The 17,631-nt window shown below is 43.4% G+C and overlaps 1 protein-coding gene across 1 annotated transcript in view; it reads left to right on the forward strand.

Moving 5' to 3' along the window:
• LOC119167688 (nuclear exosome regulator NRDE2) overlaps positions 1–17,631 on the forward strand; it is a 370,836-nt gene that overhangs the window by 176,830 nt on the left and 176,375 nt on the right. The window contains exon 8 of the mRNA XM_037419210.2: positions 15,427–15,676. Coding sequence (XP_037275107.2) covers positions 15,427–15,676 — 250 coding nt within the window. The remainder of the gene's footprint in view (positions 1–15,426; positions 15,677–17,631) is intronic.

Consider the following 17,631-nt stretch of genomic DNA (forward strand, 5'->3'; position numbering starts at 1 on the left):
GAACGTGGATTGTTGCTGAAGCCAATGCTTTGACCGTAGATCATACCGTCTTCAAGGCTGCCAGTATATACCGTAACAGCCTGCTCTTGTCCAAGGGCGTTTTCGCTCGCTTGGTGGTTTTGTGTGGTCGGCAACGAACGGCTCTCAGCGACGTCCATGCGTACTATTCCGCAGCGTGGGCCCATGGGCCCTCATGGTGTGTCGGATGTCGGCGACACCGCATTCATGATACATTGCAAGTGTTCTGTTGTTTTATGTGTGTTATGTAATGCATGTGTTCTCTTGGCATTGTGTTAGCTTTAGCATATCACTAGTTATTCAATAGATTCGGCTGGCGAGCTTGCTGTGATGGAAAAGCAGTCCATGTTTACTCGGAGGCATGACAGCGTGTTTCATGAGTACACTTGGCTTTTTGTTTCACAGCGCAAGTACCCACCACCCCCCTACACCCAAATTTATTTATTCATTTTTTACTTTTACTTTACCAGTGATCTTTCCTTTTGACTTGTCTGGCTTGGCGCGCCAGCTCCTCCTATCTTCAACCTCTGTTTGCGTGCTTGCTTTATTCTCCTCTTTCAATCGAATTGGAGGAAAGCATATCAAACATGAACATACATACACTAAGGTATTGACGCAAGAGCACTAAAGAGCTTGTTTCTCAGAACGATTGGCATCGGTGTCATTTTCCATGGTGGAAAAATTGTGGCAGATGCAAATAAAATAAACAATAAAAAAATTCATTTTGAAAAGAGAATTGAACTCTGGCTGTCTTCGTGGCAAGCAGGTGTGCTACCACTTTCTTGGAACTGCTCGGAAGAAAACACTATGTGAATGTCATGTAGTAAAAAAAGCCTTTGTAACATATTGCGTGGCACAATCCTATTGTTCGCAGCATCAAAACAAGTGACTTGTGTAACGAGTGCATGATTTTAAGCTGGCCACTCGTTACAAAGTGTGCATTTGTTTAAAGAGACACTGAAACATACAGAAAAAAAAGATGATATAGTGTCATGACACGTAATTTCGTTTGTCGAACTCGAAAATCAAGTAGGAAATTCGCATAAACCAACACAAATAATTTTATTTTGCCGAAAGCAAGCAACAGGTACTGCGGCCGTCATCGCAAGTCTCATCGCCGCTTTGATTGGTCGAAGCTCTATGACATCATTGTCAGGAAGCTGACGACAGCTGACTGCGCTCGCCAGCAGGCGATGCTGTGTTTATTCATTCATTTATTTTATTATCTCAAAGGTCCCAGTTGGGATATTACACGAGGGAGTGGGTGATAAAAAGGCTATTAATATAAGGGTAGTAATGATAGGATGGTTTCGATGAGCCGCTTGAATGGTTGGGTGTCGATGATGGTGGCGACTTCGATGGGCAGCTCATTCCGGTCTCATGCTGTGCACAGGAAAAACGATTTGTGAAATTTGACGTTATGGGCTTGCATGGATAGATGGTGTTGCAGTGACTGTGGCGGGAAATGCGATGGGCTCTTCTGATGTATGGGTTATTTAAAGGCAAAGAATTAGGCTCGTGCGAATATTGTGATGCTTTGAATATTCTAACGAATACTAGGGTATTCGAATTCACTTCGCTTCGAATATAAATTACTCATAATTTCGAAGCATTTGCAAGGAATGAATAAACGCAAATTAATCCAAAGGTACCCCCTGTAAAGGGGTTTTTACATCAGTGTAGTAATGCTGCACCGTGAAAGGACCTGTCCAGGAAAAATTCGCTCTATCGCGAAGCCTCTCTACAAATTTAAAGGGGCCCTGCAACACTTTTCGAGCATCCTCAGAAAACGCTGCCGATTGGTAGTCAAGGCTACCCAGGTTACGCAAGCCAAATATTATAGCACAGCACGCGGCGTGCGAATCACAATAAATTCTCAAGATCAGCTAAAAATTGCCCTGTTCTCTCGGCAAGTGATTCCGCTAGCTCAGAAAGTACGCTAACATATTTTCTTTTCCCAAATCATCCTTTCCTGTTTAGCTTCCAGAGCTTTCTTTGGGACGGGATGAGAAAATGCATTGCATTGTGCGAGCAATCTTTGTAACTTCGCGCGCACTAGACGCATTCTAAAATTTTTTGCGGGAATGAATTCATGAGGCAATAAGCTTCTTTAGTGTATTCAATCCATGGCTACATGAAAGCCAGACAGCCCCTTCAAATGAAAATATTACCCTCAAATCAATTCATTTTATTAAGCTTGAAAGCTTGTTATGACGGCTTACATGCTCGAAGTATAATAAATTTTAAAACGTTAACGAATTTTAAGGGTTATGACTCACATCCTGCTGATAGTCAAATCCTGCTACTACTCAAGGTTGTTATGACTTCCCTTGAACACAAAAAAAGGCATTTGTATAGAGGCCCTATTTCAATTAGAAAACAATATTGTGCAGGTTAGTTAGGTCATGATAGGCTTGCCCACTTTTCTTTATATGTCATATCTACTATTCGAATTAGATTAGAAACTATTCAACCAAAATCACTGCTTGCACAAGACTAGAAAGAATAGAAGAATTTATGATAAAGGTTAAGACGTGCAATTTTGGGGCGTATAGCCAGATTGGATAAGTTAATGTTTGCGTTTAGTACGGAGATACTAGAGGTGTATGAATAGTTTGATAGTATAAATTGCACCGCACCTTTCTGGAGAGATTTGAAGGCGTTAATGAGGTTGTTGTGGTGAGGATCGAAAATCGCATGCGCATACTCTAGCTTTGGTTAGACTAAGGTTTTCAAGGTAACTTTTTAATAGAAAGGGGAGCGAGCGAAAGGTTCTGGCGTAAGTACCTTAGAGTATGATTAGGAGAGTTTATGATCTGCTTAATATGACAGATCCAAGTTAGGTCATGCAAGATGGTCACACCAAGGTATTTAAACCAATAAACTGTAGAAATCTGGTTGTTATTGATATTATAGTTATGAACAACATGATGATGACGACAGTGGATTGACATTAACACAGTATTAGAAACATTCAAGGACGTAAGCCAAGATTTACACCAGTTCTGTATGCGGGTGAGATTACATTGTAATATGGAATGATTAGATGGGTTCATAATTGTGCAGTAGACAACAAAATTATCGGTGAATACACGTATGTAAGAAGAAGCGTTTGAAGGGAGGTCATTAATGTATATTAAGGGGGGACATGGGTCTTAGGGCTCTCTCATTTATTTTTGAACCAAATGTGACAAAAGTTGGCATGCTTACTTAGTTTGTTCTCCGTATTCTAACTATGTAGTTATTTTTTCTATAGCTTTATTAGTTAATTATTTTATTAGGATAAAAATATCTATTGTTCCTACCACAATAGAAAAATAACCACCAGTCTGAAATTTACAAATAGCATGGGGATCAACACTAGAAAGGACAAGCTACACAACATAGGAAGCACTTTTTTGATTGGGTCATTATTTTTTACTTCTGTTTACAGTACACTAAACTTCATAGCTCTGAATGAGGCCATTGTGTGGTTACACAAAAGACAAATTTAAAAAACTTGCCTCAAGAGAAATCAAAATATGCTTCCTATGTTGTGTGCTCCATACATATAGCTCCGTGCTAAAAAAAAAATTATTCTGCTATCTGTAATAGTTCCCGATATATTGCAGGAATTTTCATGCAGGGTGTACAAAATTTCATTTTGAGAAAATCAAGAAATCATAGAATTCTAACATTTTTAACCGTAAAAATGTATGTACTTAGGATTACATAGTTATTAACATATATATGATTACTAGAAAGCCTAAGGAGTGCAACGCTGCAAGCTGATCGATAATTGAACGAGTACTTTTCGAATTACAGCACAATAAAGTTCATTGCATGTAACCAAAAACAAAAATATTTATAATAAAGTAAAAAAATGAAGCTGCCCATTAAAAATAGGCTCTCAGCATTATTTTTTGTGCACATTTAGCTACATTGTGCAAAAACAATTACAGCTTTAGTTGTCCTAGGCCCACTTTTACCAAACAAGCAAAAGAAAGTGGTCAAAATCTGTGCTTCGAGAATAATGCTGTTAAAACTTTATTCTGCCGTTCCGAGTGAAAAATATCATGGCACACATACTTTAAGGCAGTTAATATGCACCAGGATTGTAATAGGACTGATCGTTTGCACGAGCGTGTCGTTTCTTCTAGTCCTGTAGCAAGTTGTCGCCGTGTGCTCGTCTGCCACAAGGCCGCTTATCAGTTCGGTGACTGTACTGACGGCGATGTGCGACGAATGTGCGCACGTCATCCGCGGTCTGTCGAATAACACGGCGATGTTTTCCAGCTTGTCTGGAATGCGTTACCCGTAAATGTTGCGAACCAAACTTGCTCCCTCGCTAATCACTTTCGAGGCTACACGAGTGCCGAGGTGTTAGTTTCCTTTTTCACGTAAGACTGCCACATTTTCGCGCGGATACCACGACGACCTTGCGAACACGTAGTTAAAAGCAGTCTACCTGTCGCCAGTAGCCTCCATTGCATGGGCGGCGAGCACGTTCACCGCGAACGGCTTGACCTTCTGTTGTTCGTCGACGCGAGGCGTACTCCACGCTGACGACCCATCACGCAGTTCAAGGTCCTTTTGTGAGGCGGGGGGAACTGCGGCATCGGCGCGCTTAGCGATAAGACAGCGCTTCCGTTTCGTCACAACAAAGATTGATATCGCTTGTAGCTTCAGGTCTGCTTTTTACTTGCCGTCCTCTAACTGATGAGGCCGCAAAACAGAAACGTTGTCGGCAACCAACGGGCTCGTACGTGAGTTAGGCCTACATTCGTGACTCGGCCACCGTCGTTGACCGCGGCAAGTTCGTTATCCTCGTTGTCCTGAGCCATAGCGGGGCTCATTCTTAAGTTCACAGCGAACGAACGATCACCACACCCACTTCACAAATTGCTGTAGCACGGGAATTTTTTGCTGCCGCAGGCAGTTAGTAGCACCATGACAAAATGGCACATGTCCGTGTGCGTCACGATGGTGAAGCAGACGCCGGAAAAGCCACTTGGCCAATCGGATGCCTAGGTTTTTTCATGTGCCCCAAGCAGCCAATAGAATTGCACGCTAGTGTTTCTCGATGACGCGTATTTGCTGAAAAACCAATGAGCAAGGCAAGCCAGCGGTGGTGGGAAATGGAAAATGAAGAGCGACCCTTCCAAGCTAAAAACTTTTCAGATAGGTGCAAAAATAGGTACAGATTCCGAAAATGTCAGCTTCAAAAAGTCGATTCTTTTGCGATTTTTGGCTTTCTAAGACCCGCGTCTCCCCTTAAGAAAAAAAGCGGACCAAGTATGGTACTTTGTAGTGCACCTGAAAGAACGGGTGCTAGAAATCAAGAGTATAAGTTGGCATGAACAAATTGCTGACGGCTGGTTAAAAAGCCTTGAATCCAGTTTAAAACACATAGGTGGATGTTAAGATGGGATAGCTTTAATAAAAGACGATCACGGGAAACCTTGTCGAATGCCTTTTCGAAATCTAGGAATATTGTGTCAGACGGAATGTTACGGTTTAGGTTAATATGTAAATCATGTAGAATAAGAGCAAGTTGAGTGTCACAGGAATAATTTTTGCGAAAACCATGCAGACTTCAGCGAAAGATATTCATAGATTTTAAGAAGCTTGCAGTATGAGAGTATATGATATGCTTCACAATTTTACAAGTGATGCTTGTTATGGAAATGGGACGGTAGTTACTCGACGATGCTCTGTTTCTTTTCTTAAAGACTAGAATGACCTTGCCCACCTGCCAGTCATGGGAAACTGAACCGCTGTTGAGTGATTCCTGAAATCTGAGTGATAAAAACAAACTACACGCATGTTTAGTACTTTAAGCACTTCAGCATTGATAAAGTCTATTATTGTGGATGACGGGTTATTCAATGAGTCAATGACTTTGTTAATGCTGTTTGAATCAAATGCGATGTTTTGCATCAGCGGATACTCGGAAAATGGAAAATCGCGTAAAATTTTGGGTGACTCGTTAGTAAAAACAGTGCTAAGTACTATGTTAAGGCAATCAGCAACTTCATTCTCAGGAGTAGGAAGTCCAGAGCTGTCATTAAGTGAAATTTTATAAAAACGAGAAGGACTAAGTGTTTTCCAAAATCGCTTCGGGTTAGTATGCAACATGGCTGGTAGGGTGTTAAAAAAAAGTCTTGCTTAGTTTCGATGGTTAGCTTATAATATTCTTTCTCTACTGCGTAATATTTCTGCCTAGTAGAAGCACTGTTGAATTGTTTGGCAGCTTGAAATAGATGCTTTTTCTTATTATTAAGCTGTTCGAGGGATACATTGAACCATGGAGAATTTATTTTTTCTCTTACTGTAATGGTCGGAATATACGTATAAGACAATGCAATCCTGCTTTGAAAAGCAACCAATTCGACTCGAGAAAATTTTGTGGAAAGTCAGCAGAAAAAGTGTCAAAATATTCTGTCAATTCTCGGTTTATGCTAACAAAGTCTTCTGTATTGTAAAGGGTAAGCGTTTTTCGATTTTTGGTTTCTTTATCACGTTACAATCTGTTGAATTCAGGCAGTTATTGTTGGTATGGCAAACCGTAGAAGTCGTAACGAGTTAACTATGTACATGTTCGAGCCGGTTGCCAATGTAAGAGTGATGACTGAAGACAATGTCAGCACCGATGACACTGCACAGGAAAGCGATTTCTATGCAACCAGCCACCATCACCCGCGCCGGAAACATAGACTGGTATGTATAACATGCATGTCAGTGCTTAATTTCACTGTGGTAAACTGATACAAATGATATGTTCAACTGTAGATATTAAATCCGATAAGAAACGGCAGCATAGGCACTCGATTTTAGCTGCGTATTGGCACGGTACGCAGCATGCAATTTTCACACACGCACACACACACACATGCACGCACGCGCACGTGCACACACACACACACACACACACACACACAGAGTGCTGTGCGTGTTTGAGCCTAGGTGTGTGTGTGTGTGTGTGCGTGAATGTGTCGTGTGTTTGCGCTCAAATTAATTTTTTGAAATGTCTACGTGGGGCACGCGAGGCTGATTGAGTGGCGCTTCGACCATCATGGCTTTGAATCGAGAAACCTAGCTTCTGAAAAATACATGACGATCACAAGCCCCAGCTTGTGTGGTTGTCTTATTTGTCTGCTTGTGTATGTGTTTTATGAACGCTGGGTTCTTAGATACCAAGCTATGTATCAACAGTCTAGACAGCAGACTTTCCAACCACAATGGGATTAATGGAAAGTAAAACTTCGTATCTGCTTCGGGTGGATCTCTTTTTTGGCGTTCGCGGCGCTCGTTCACCAAGAATGAAACAAAATGAAATCAACTTATTCTCAATAAAGGCTTGCTTCTTTATTCCAAATATAAAGCTGATTGCAGGAACTCTATTATTAGTGCTCTATGTAACTATTAGTGCTCTATGTAACTATGAACTTTATTAGTGCTCTATGTAACTGGCACAATAAAAAAGCTCAAGAACAATAATCTAAAGATATTTATCTCATTTTCCTTAATCAAAGAAACTCGTTATAGTCAGTTACATCCTGTCATGCTGGTGGTTACTGTTGTAACTGTAACTAGTTTTTTTGCTTCTAATGCACCACTATGCAAGTGAAGAATTAAAGGGGCTCTCCAACTCTATTCAGCACCCCATTTTTTACTTGCGATTGGGGTTGACTGAAGTATGGACAGACCAGTGCAGGAAGAACGGCAGCGATAGGGGCTTGCAATTCGAAGTTATTCAGTTCAGACAATGCAGAATACACAAAAAAATTTTTTACCCTCTGTTCGATTTATGCAGGGTCACAAGACCTTGTTTCACTCGCCAATGATGGCTTGAAGCACCATTAATAAAGTGAGCTCTAATGTGTCGTTGACATCTATGCCGTAGTAACAAACATGGTGCCTGACATGTCAGAATTTGATCAGGCGCTACTGCTTCAAAGTGAGATTTTGTCGGCCGTTCCTTACAACGGTGCTTCATGTCGCTCTATCCTTTCGTTCTGACAAAGAGAGAGAGAGAGAGAAGGAATGTAGGAAAGGTAGGGAGGTTAACTAGACTATGCTTCCAGTTTGCTACCCTACTCATGGGGAGGGGGAGAGGGGAGTAAAAGAGAGAGAGAAAAATAGACACGTGTCACATCACACACACAATGCCGAGTTTCACAGGCGGTCCCTCAATGAAGTTGCTGACAAGTATCTCAGGAGGGCTCATGTGGCTTTCTGTGCTGATGTGCTGCGCGACCAGACTCCTAAGATCTTTGCTTCATTAAATGGCCGGTCATCGAGTCTATTCAAGGCACACTGGAGAGTCCTTCCACAAATTTCCACAAGGAAATTTGTGGAAGGACAAGGACGGTGAAGCATCTTTGTGCTGGAAATGTAAAGTTGTTTGGTGGGTTGTTTGGTAAGCCGCCTAAAGAACTACAAGGGTGCAGTGACATCGTTCCAACAAAGGGGAATACTTTCACCACTTCAGCAGCAATCAAAAAGGTACTGCATGTGCAGAAAGAAACAGCTCTCAGAAGCAATGGGAGGCAATCAAGGGCAAGAGAGGAACCTTTGGTATGGACATCTGATCTGCGCAACCGAAAAATCCAGAACTGAAATGACAGTCAGCGCATCTGTGGTGCTTTGTAGCTGCAGTGTCTTTTTTTTCTGCTGTGGTGTCTATTTGGGTATCAATGAAAAAGCGGTGGATAAAAAAATAAAACCCAATAGTAATGCCAGTTTTGATGCCACACCACTTTTACTTTTCACTTTACATTTATCCAATCATAGGCTCGCGTGCTTCTTCGTCATTTCTGCTTGCAATAGTTCTGGGGAGCGTGCTGATGCGGTTGGCAACAATGCAGTAACTTTGCTGGGGGATTAAAATACTAAATTATTTGACATATGTGCTTAGACCTATGCCAAAGTTATCCACAGCTATCAGTTCATGCAAACCACATGTAAAAAATACATGCTTCGAAAGTGTTAGAAGGTCCTTTTAAAAGCTTGTTGTTCGTGCTTGACTTGACTGAGCAGTTACATAGAAATCTCTGCTGAAATTTGCCAGCTTGTTGAAGTTTTCGACAAGAAACCATCAACACCAATGTGTGTCTGTATGAAAAAAATCATTATTTACCTGAACTATGCCCAAGGTGTTTTATTTCGCAGAAATAAGCAAACACAATTGGCTGTTGTAGCTATGCTGTTCTTCCTGTTTAGAATAGTGAGGAGTGTGGGCCAAGCTTACACCTATTCTTAGGTTGTAATCTACTACAATTACATACAAGAAAAATCGAACTTCTCTGCACAGCTTGCTGTCAGCAGTCAGTTTTTTTACAGTACTGTGGTGGAAAATGGCATCATGATATTGTAGTACCACTTGTGCATAAAAAACATATACAGACGAACACAGATATCGAACTCGAAGGGGATAGCGAATTCGTTCGATATGTGAAAAATTTGATATAAAAAAATAGAGGCTCTGAGAGCTTACTTGTTGTAAATCATCACCTACAATAGGCGCATTCAAGAATGACAACTAATTCCCCACACACGTTGCAACAAAATTATTTATTTGCATGAAAAAAATTGCTAATCTTGGCCTGCTTCTTTGTTTCTGAAATGTTAAAAACGCTAGTCTCGATCTTATCAAGGCTGTTCAGGTACGACAGCCCGGTTCCCTCCATGCAGCCGATAGAATGTCAAATGATGCTGAACGCTGCTGCCACTTCAACGACGGAGTACGCACACGTAGCCTGCGCCTTGTCCAAATGATCCTCCTCGTCACATGAGCTATCAACCTGGACATTGCAGTTCTCTTCCACGAAGTCATCCACAGACACTTCGTGTAGAACTGACGGCGGGAAGCAGGACGACAACTCGCAAAACCCGTCGTCTATGCCCTCGTCGTTGTTGTCTTCACCGGTTTCCGCAAGTTCCGCCGTCTTGAAGCCTGCCTTGTAGAAGCAGTTTACCACTGTGTCCGTCTTCACGTCTCGCCAAGCATTGAAGATCTCCGTGGGAGAAAACTTTGCCGAGATTGCCAACGGCTCCTTCGTAATCTCCTGCTGGATGTCCTGACTGCTAACAGCTTCACTTTCGCCAGAATTGCTTTTGTCAACAGTGTTGTAGCGCTGCTTAAATCGGTGAAGCCACCCACTGTTGTCGGTGAAGTTGTTTCACCGAGTGCAGCAGCAAGCCATTTAGCCTTGGCGATCAGCATCGGGCCATCCACAGGAATGTTCTTCATGCGCACTTCTAAAAACCAGACATAGAGTGCCTTTTTCTACATTCCCGTAGGCAGAAGTGTGCACATGACAGGATCCGGACCTTTGCTGCTCCGCCGCCTTTGCCTTGATGTCTGCTTTGTTTTTCGACAAGGTACTCAGAGTGCTCCATGGTATCCCGAAGTCGCCCGCGATGGTCGGAACATTTCTCACCTTCCTCAACACACTGAATAGCCTTCAACTTCGTCGCAATGTCAAGGGTCTTGCGCTTCTTGACGCTGGCCATAGATAGCTACACGAGAAGTCGACAATTCAAGGAGTCCACAGCGGCCTTGCACACCACACACGCAAAAGAGAAATGCTGCACATGCGGTGGTATGAAGGTGACGCGATAACGATAGCAATAAAGTGCTCGCGAAGCGATGGCCACCTGTGAGGACAACAGCAAACGGCGTGAGCTGTAGTTGGCTGATCAAAACTCGCAAAAGAGCAACAATAATAAAAGAAAAGGTGAATGGAGGAGGACCTCGGATCTCGGCTCCTTCATTCCTGCTCACCGAGCCAACGGGTACGCGGAGAAAGCATGTGAGAGAGAAAGAGAGACGAGGAAAAAAGAAAAAATTGTTTCGCAAGTTGGAGATTGTGCAGTTTGAGCTCTCTCACCCTTACCTTTTTTGAGCGTTTCAGGTGTTGGCGGAGGCATGGTGCCGCGCGGAGGTTGCTGGGCACTGCGATTGCCAAAGAGCTCCTTCAAACTCGCCCGCGGAGCTGTGCTGCTGCGGAGATCTTGTGAGGGGGTGGTGGCGAGGCGAGTTTCAAAGTGCACCTTCCAGCTCGGGCGGCGTTTGATATAACCGAAGGCGGGTAAAAATACCGTTCGATATAAACGTGCCAATTCCTATACTTCTACAAAGAAATTTTAAGAGGAGAACTTGCAAGTTCGATATACCCTAAAATTCAATATATGTGGGTTCGATATAACCATGTTCGACTGTATTAGATGTATTAATTTGGTCAGATCATCTTCTGTAAGGAAAACTGACACATTTTTCTGTGGATGAGTGCAGCTAGTTAATGTGTGCAATCTGTGCACATGTTCAGCTAAACTGTGGAAAGCAAAGGCTAAAAAGGCCTGAAGACTGCTTTACGAGTTACCATGGTCTAGAGACAGACACCTCTGGGCTACACATATAATTTAACTGAAAAGGGAAAATACCCCATGCATCTAAACGCTTAAAGCACATGTACATACACAGCAACGCTATGCATTCTAAATAGACTCTTCACTAAAAAATTAAGACGGAGAAGTCCTTATTGTCCATTGTGATGCAGCAGTCCTCTCCATGTCATGGCGTCAGATGTCAAGTCACGATGTGTTGGCGAAGCTTGGTTGCTGTTTTCCGTGGTGATGACGGAGGATCTTCGTTATAGGGTGATGCCAGACCAGCGTGGCACCTGACACGATCTGCAGCATCCCGAGCCAAAGACCCTGGCTTGGGATGCTGCAACGTTGACAAGGGGTGTAGATAGGTTACAGGTGCGAGGCCTAACTCGTGCTGTCTCGATCAGCAAGCACGTCTCCAGGTCAAAGCTGGGGAACTAGCTGCCTGGCTTCCTGCACATGTCCCCCCAGCCTGCTCTTCGTCTTCCGCCATTGCCGTTCTTTTTGCTTTCACACTTTTAAATGCGAAGCATTTCTTAGCGAGCTTCTGCGAATTTGAGCATATCTGTCTATCTATCTGTCTGTCTGTCTGTCTGTCTGTCTGTCTGTCTGTCTGTCTGTCTGTCTGTCTGTCTGTCTGTCTGTCTGTCTGTCTGTCTGTCTGTCCGTCCGTCCGTCCGTCCGTTTGTCTGTCCGTCCGCTTACGTTTGGGTGCTCTCGTAGTCACCCCCTTAACTTGGCGTGAACCAAATTAGCATGGGAGAGTAACACGGTTTGACGAATATGACCCGCTGGTCAAGACATGGGTATGTCGTCAAACAATTCCGGGAGGACAGTGGCACATGCCCATGGGCGGATATGTGCCGCTGGTATGCGGGTATGTGCCACAGGTGTATGACAATTAGTATCTACCCAGGAAGGACGAGAACACACATGGGCAGTTCTAACGCGCGAGCGTTAAGAAATGCCCGACATCGGTAGTGTCAACTCACCGAATGCAAAGAATAAATAACAGGATCCCCACTGGAATCGTACCCAAGCATTCTGCGTGGCAATGAAGCATTTCACCACAGAGCTACGCCAGGTCACGGAATTACTTTTCAAATAGACGGTAATCTTCATAAAATGTCAATAGTTGTTGGATTGCCGCCAACCCAATTTTATAGACATTACATATGTACTCCTTTGAACAGCCATCATGTTGGGTAAACAACAATTGTGGTTTGTTGTCATGCACTGAAGTTGATTTATGTAGCAGGGTCCTGGACCAGCATTCGAGAGCATCAGCGCTTCATTTCAGGTTCTGATTGATTTGTGGGGTTTAACGTTTCAAAACCACGCTATGATTATGAGATACGCCGTAGTGGAGGGCTCCAGAAATTTCGACCACCTGGGGTGCACCTTTAACGTGCACCCAAATCAGAGTACACGGGCCTACAACATTTCCGCCTCCATCGGAAATGCAGCCGCTGCAGCCGGAATTCGATCCCGCGACCTGCGGGTCAGCAGCCGAGTACCTTACCCACTAGACCACCGCGGCGAGGCCATTTCAGGTTCTGGTGTTGCTAATACGCATGATCCATTTGACATCGTTGCCCAAGTGCGAACAACTGGTTATATAAACATCTGCAACTCTTCAACATATGGCTGTGCGCGCAACATTGGTAAATATATATAACGTCATTTCATGACGTATCGCTCAATAGAGAAATTGCAACACGGTCACCTTTCCTCCGCATGCTTGGCATAATGCCGATTCCCAGATATGTGGGATCTGCCGATTTTTTTTAGGGGCAAAGCTCCCTAATGTTGAGGCTTGTCTGTTGGCGGGGGTGATGATGATGACAACGCTGATGCAGATGACGACAATGATCACGGATAGTGACTGGCTTGTGTAGTAGGTATATGACGCTTGATATGCTCTACAATGCATTTCATACAAACGGAAACAACCAACAACAACCAGAGGGACGATGAGCACATACCTTGTCTTTGCCAACTTCAGGCTAGATCTGATACTACAAACCAGTATTAATGAAGGCGAAACATACTATTTGACACACTCTTACTTGTGACAACTACACATAGCAACTTGGAATTTGGGTGTGCCATTATGGCTCAAATAAAAAATGTATTGTGATGTGACATTGATATACCGGTGCTTCACTTCAGCACAACATCTTAAACTGTATTGAGATTTTTTCTTTTTCTTTTTGTAGTCAACATTGTTTTAACACTGTACCCACACATAAACTTTATAACTGGCTGGAAATTAGCTTTAAAATATAAATAATCTTTTCATCAAAATCGTCATGATCTCATTAATCTTTCTAATCTAAAAGGAAATGCTCCGTTTCATTATCTTCTCACACAAGATTTATGGACTATCCCTTTTTTTTGCCAAGCTCAATACAGACGACGAATGTTATAGTATTGTATGCCTCACTAGCTCAACATCCTCCGTCATCCTGCTTCAGTTAGAGAAATGTACAAGTGATTATAAAAAACAGTTCCTGTAACTAATTTTATGTAAAAATGAATGCTGTGCAGTACAAAGAGCTGTTTATATTCCTATTTTTTGTTTTATATTTGTCTGTTACTTTTGATCAATTAACAGATCGAGTTGTTTACTTTCACTCTTTATCTTTGGTGCTATAAATGTTATGTAAATAAAGTGTAAATTCACTCATTACCTTTCTTTTTCTCATACATATGTATGTAACATGCTGGTTTGATTTTGTGATGGTGCTTGCATTGGCTTTGCGATAGTGTGTTTTTTTGTATGCAACAAGCAGGTTTTTTTTTTGTGACAGCATTTGCACATACTTGCGCCTTGCGTATATCTACTGCGTACCTAGCACATGAAGCTTGGGTGTCCCTTAGGCGAACTGTTTTCTTTTTTCTCCCGGGTTGTCCGCATCTTTTATGATGTAAATAAACTGGGATTAGGTCTGGTTTAAACTTGGAATAACAAAATTGAAAAAAAAAATTACTGGAGCTTTTTTAAAGAAAAGGTTACATGCAAGCACATGAGTGCTGTTTCCCTTTCATGTATTGCAATAGTATAATGTTTTGAAAATGCTGTGATGCTTTCCCAGTGTTGTGGCTCTTCAGTCTAACATATTCTTCAGGAGTCTCCACGGCATGCCTAGCCCACGTTCTTGGCCCATCTTGTGCCCAACGCTTGCCAATGCCATCCGTGTTGCTCAGTTTAGCCGGCTGCTGCTCCATATTACTTGCTCTGTCTATGCTTGGCGTCTCTATGGTTCATGGCAACTGGCCAAAGTGGTCAACCCAGCATGTATTTGCATACTCTCTTCCTCCGCAGCACTCAGCCTCTTTCCTTCTCTGCTTTGTTGTGCTCTTTTTTGTGTAGTTTTTTTTCTCAAGGCATCCTCTTTCTATGTGTGGCACTCGCTTTTTCTGGGGGACTTCAGATTTTACCAATCTCGCCAATTTCACACACATTTAGACCTGCATGTAAAAAAATACTTGTGGAAGCTCAAAAACAGAGCTTGTTGATATGCAGCACGGAAAATTGGGCAAGTTGGTGAACGTTCATTATATTTGAACTGTGCGGGGAGATAATACACAAAGAAAGAAGCAAGGACAGACTAACAGCTGGATTTATTGAAGGATGAACAAGTATTTCGAACACTCTCAGCCTATATGACATGTCCCTGTATGGACTCACAAAGGAACCACTAAAGACCATGAAAATAGGTATGTTGAAGAGTTATCAATGAAACAGCAAAACTATTATCATCACTGTGCAGTTCGGATACATGTTGGTATGATGTAATGAGATTTATAGTGCGAGAAATGAGATTTATAGTGCGAGTGACATGCACAGGTGCTTATCACTTCTGTCCTTGTCGTTTCTTTTGTTATAAACCTCACTTCTGAGAAAATACCGGCTCGTTCTGGCCCATTCACTTATGTGTCACATACCACTTTGATCCAGGCAGTGGGAATATTTATGTTATAAAACTCTGGGCAACATTTTAGTTGGATGTGTTCGGTGCGCCTGTGCAGGTGCTGTTAGAATGTGGTGAGGAGAATCGTGCAGTAAAGGCCTGGGAGGAGCTGCTGCGGGTGCACCCAGGAAATTCTCGCCTCTGGCTGGAGCACGCCCGCTTTCTTCAGTCAGAGACTACGCTGTCAGGCTTTGAGGTAGCTGCGGCCAGCAAGGGCTACCTGCGGGCCCTGGCCTGCTTCAGAGACATGCTCGAGGGGCGGCGGGCAACCCGCAGGGAGCCCCTCGAGGTCGAGAGAAACATTGTAGGTGCGTAGTAGAGCAGTGATCAACATTGGTGAAATAACCCTGTGCAGGTGCCTGTTCAAATGTCTTCACATCACGTAGCTCAAACATTCTGGATTATGTTGTACTGGTGTCTTGCGAGTCAAATCAAATGCTTGCTAGAAATGAAGTGCTGCCCAGAGGCCAGAGGAAAAATGCGTGTGATGCACTGCAGGCAATGCTAGTGTGATATATTGCAGCAGTCTGAGCATATCAACTGGCAGTTATTCACTGTGGCAGTCACATGATGATTTTACCTGGTCTAAAAATTCATGTGTAGATGAAAGATATTGTGCGCTTTTCTGTGCTGATGAATAGATCTTGCACTTTTGTTCTTAAAGGACCCTGCTATACTGCTTGAATATAGTCTGTGGACATATGAGAAAATGTTGTTGAATTGCATGAAATGTCTAGTTTCATGTCATCAGCAGGCACTTATCGTTTGCTTTCTCTTCAGCAATGACTTCGTACAGCATGTGCAGCATTATCTTCAACATAAATACCAATCAACTAGCTCTGCTATTGGTTACTGTAAATTTTTTGTTGCCTTTACTTCTCTATTAATTTTCATCTTACTCAAGTAATACATTAAGGAAAAAAATTACACCCTCTCCCACTAAAGGGAACCATGAGTATCATGCAAAGCAGTGCATGGGTCAACTTACAGTTCCGTTCATCACGGGCACCTTGCCAGAAGTTAACGTGTCCTTGTGAGTGGAGCACACCATTAATTCACTGTCGTTTCTGTTGCCGTTACTTGTCCCGCACTCCAGTTGGAGCACGCCACGCAGGTTCATTGCCATGCCACCCGGGAGCATGTGGGTTCATCACGCGTCTGCAGGATCTTGTTCCCTGACGCCATCACGTGGTTGATGTGAAAGTGTAAGGGGGTGAGGCTAGAGCCTCTTACACAGCCACTCACGCAGGACCGAATGTGCCAGCACTTGTCTGTGTCTTCTCTTGTGTCCCCGTATGAATTTGCACTGTTCGTACTTCATAATACCAAACTAACGAGCCCAAAGCTTTACTTCATTAAGCGCCTTCTCACTAGGATACAACAATAGAGTTTCATACAATTGTATAAAACTCTATGGACACAATGCCTTGGTTCATCGCGCGTCTGCAGAAACGTGTTCCCCGACGCCATCCTGTGGCTGCTGTGAAAGTGTAAGGGGGAGAGGCCACAGCGTCTTACACAGCCTGTTACGCAGGCCTGAACGTGCTACCGCGTGAGCGCATTTTGGCAGTGCTTGGGTCAACTGTTGCGCATTCACAGTAAGGGTGGTGACGCTGCACACCACCAGATTGAACTCCGCCATGAGCTGCTCGCATCTAAAATGGTGCGCAGTATACTTAGTCTCACATCGCCGAGTGCTGACGCGTGAACTTGCTAGCCCCTGACCTGGGCAGTTCGTGGCTGTGGGGTCTGATTAGCTTGACTGTGGAGTCTGCTGCCGATGCATAAAATGCGTGTCCGGAGTTTGGGGGAAACGTCGAGCGATGTGCTTCGTTGCGTGCGAAAAAGCACGTCATGGGTGCATTTGCCTGTTGTTCTTGCTCGCAAAGTTCGAGGTTCGTCCGGCCAGCAGTAGAGTTACGCCCAGTGACGACATCGAGCATTGGACGTGTTGCCTATTAGAGCGGCACACCATTGTTATCTGATCGAGCATCCTTTTTCAGCCTTTAAAGCGTAATTACATTATAAGTGATCATTGAGCCGTGAACACGTCATAAAGTAGTGTGATTTTTGACAACCTTGATCTCGCGACGTGCGAGCAACAGACAACTATCTCTTGGAGTGAGCATCGAACGAATGAACCTTTCCAGAAATAGTGCTGTGCCTTCCCCTGGTGGATTGGTGATGAAGCACTATGGGAGAGGGGAGCGCTGGGGGGCAGATCAAACAATGCTTTCCTGCTTTCGCCTGCTTTCATAGCAGA

The sequence above is a fragment of the Rhipicephalus microplus genome, chromosome 6 (assembly GCF_043290135.1).
Source record: "Rhipicephalus microplus isolate Deutch F79 chromosome 6, USDA_Rmic, whole genome shotgun sequence".
NCBI lineage: Eukaryota > Metazoa > Arthropoda > Arachnida > Ixodida > Ixodidae > Rhipicephalus > Rhipicephalus microplus.